Raw genomic sequence first — 1,367 nt, 5'->3', positions numbered from 1 at the left:
TAATAATAATATGAACCTTAATTAATTATTACATTATATAAATTATATAAATATTTTATACATAATATAAAAATAACTTTTCACAATAAGTTCTCATTTGTTTATATTGCTTAATGAACAATATTTTTACAGCATTTATTAACCTTTGTTAATGTTAGTTAAAAAATGTTCATGTTACACTCTAAAAAATGCTGGGTTGTTTCAACCCAACATTGGGTCAAATGTGGACTAACCCAGCCGTTGGGTTAAATTTTTACATTCAAATTTTAACCCAAAAGTTGGGTTAGTCCATATTTGACCCAAAGTTGGGTTGAAACAACCCAGCATTTTTTAGAGTGTAACTTTTGATTTTAATAAAATATAACGAAGAATAATTAATGCTTTATTATTCATAATATAAAATAATATAGTTAACTAATGTTACCAAATGAAAAATTAAACTTTATTATAAAATGTTACCAAATTTGATCATAGAAATATATATGTATTTTAAGCTATATCGTCCAGCCTTACATATCAGTTGAATTGATTTTAACGTTTTTATTTTTCTGTTTTTACTAGTGCACATGTTAATTTAGCTTCCATTGAATGCTTTAAAATGCTGCCATCCCAAATTAGGACTGTGTGGATAAAATCATATATATTGCAGTTATTTTTCTCATGGTATTGTGCAAATCCTTGTATTTGTACTTTTGTTTTACTTATGTGTGCATTCATATAATTCCTTTCAGTTCAATTCATGAAAAATGTACTGTGTGTCTGAGTATTTAAAGCAGCATTTACAGGTTTCATATGTGTCACATTGTAAGGTAGTCGGTGATACTCTGCCCTGTTTCAAATGTCAGTGACATTCAGATTGACCAGTGTGTGACGGCTTGTGTCCAACATGTCCTGTCTCTGCTTCTGTCCCCGTTCAGATTTTTCATATGACCTACGACCTGGCCAGCGCAATGGTGCGAATCGTCAACTTGATTGGAATGATGCTGTTGCTCTGTCACTGGGACGGATGCCTGCAGTTCCTGGTGCCGATGCTGCAGGATTTCCCCGCCGACTGCTGGGTGTCCAAGAACAAGATGGTGGTGAGTGTTTGCAAACACAATCTGTCTCTCCTCCCATCAGGAGCTGCTCCCACAGGGGCTCTTCACCTACGAGTATGCGCATTTTAACCTCACCATGAGTTAGGGCCGGTATGACTCTACGAGTCGTGACGGTAAAAATCTGTCTAGAAATGTAGGAACTACCTGTTGCATAATAATTTTGAGTCCTTTGTTTTGATATTAAGCGTTTCATAACATTAAAGGCACAATATGTAATTTTTCACCGCTAGAGGGCACGTATTCAAAACAAAGGCGTAGTTTGATGACGCT

At 34.6% G+C, this 1,367-nt stretch overlaps 1 protein-coding gene across 1 annotated transcript in view; it reads left to right on the top strand.

Moving 5' to 3' along the window:
• The window catches only part of hcn4 (hyperpolarization activated cyclic nucleotide-gated potassium channel 4), a 97,162-nt gene that overhangs the window by 40,533 nt on the left and 55,262 nt on the right, over positions 1 to 1,367 (top strand). The window contains exon 3 of the mRNA XM_016447685.1: positions 918 to 1,079. Within this exon, the coding sequence (XP_016303171.1) occupies positions 918 to 1,079 (162 nt within the window). The remainder of the gene's footprint in view (positions 1 to 917; positions 1,080 to 1,367) is intronic.

This window comes from Sinocyclocheilus anshuiensis, unplaced genomic scaffold (genome assembly GCF_001515605.1).
Source record: "Sinocyclocheilus anshuiensis isolate Anshui unplaced genomic scaffold, SAMN03320099.WGS_v1.1 scaffold1010, whole genome shotgun sequence".
Taxonomy (NCBI): domain Eukaryota; kingdom Metazoa; phylum Chordata; class Actinopteri; order Cypriniformes; family Cyprinidae; genus Sinocyclocheilus; species Sinocyclocheilus anshuiensis.
The sequence above is the reverse complement of the archived record's forward strand: the minus strand, read 5'-3'. Positions and strand labels throughout refer to the sequence as shown.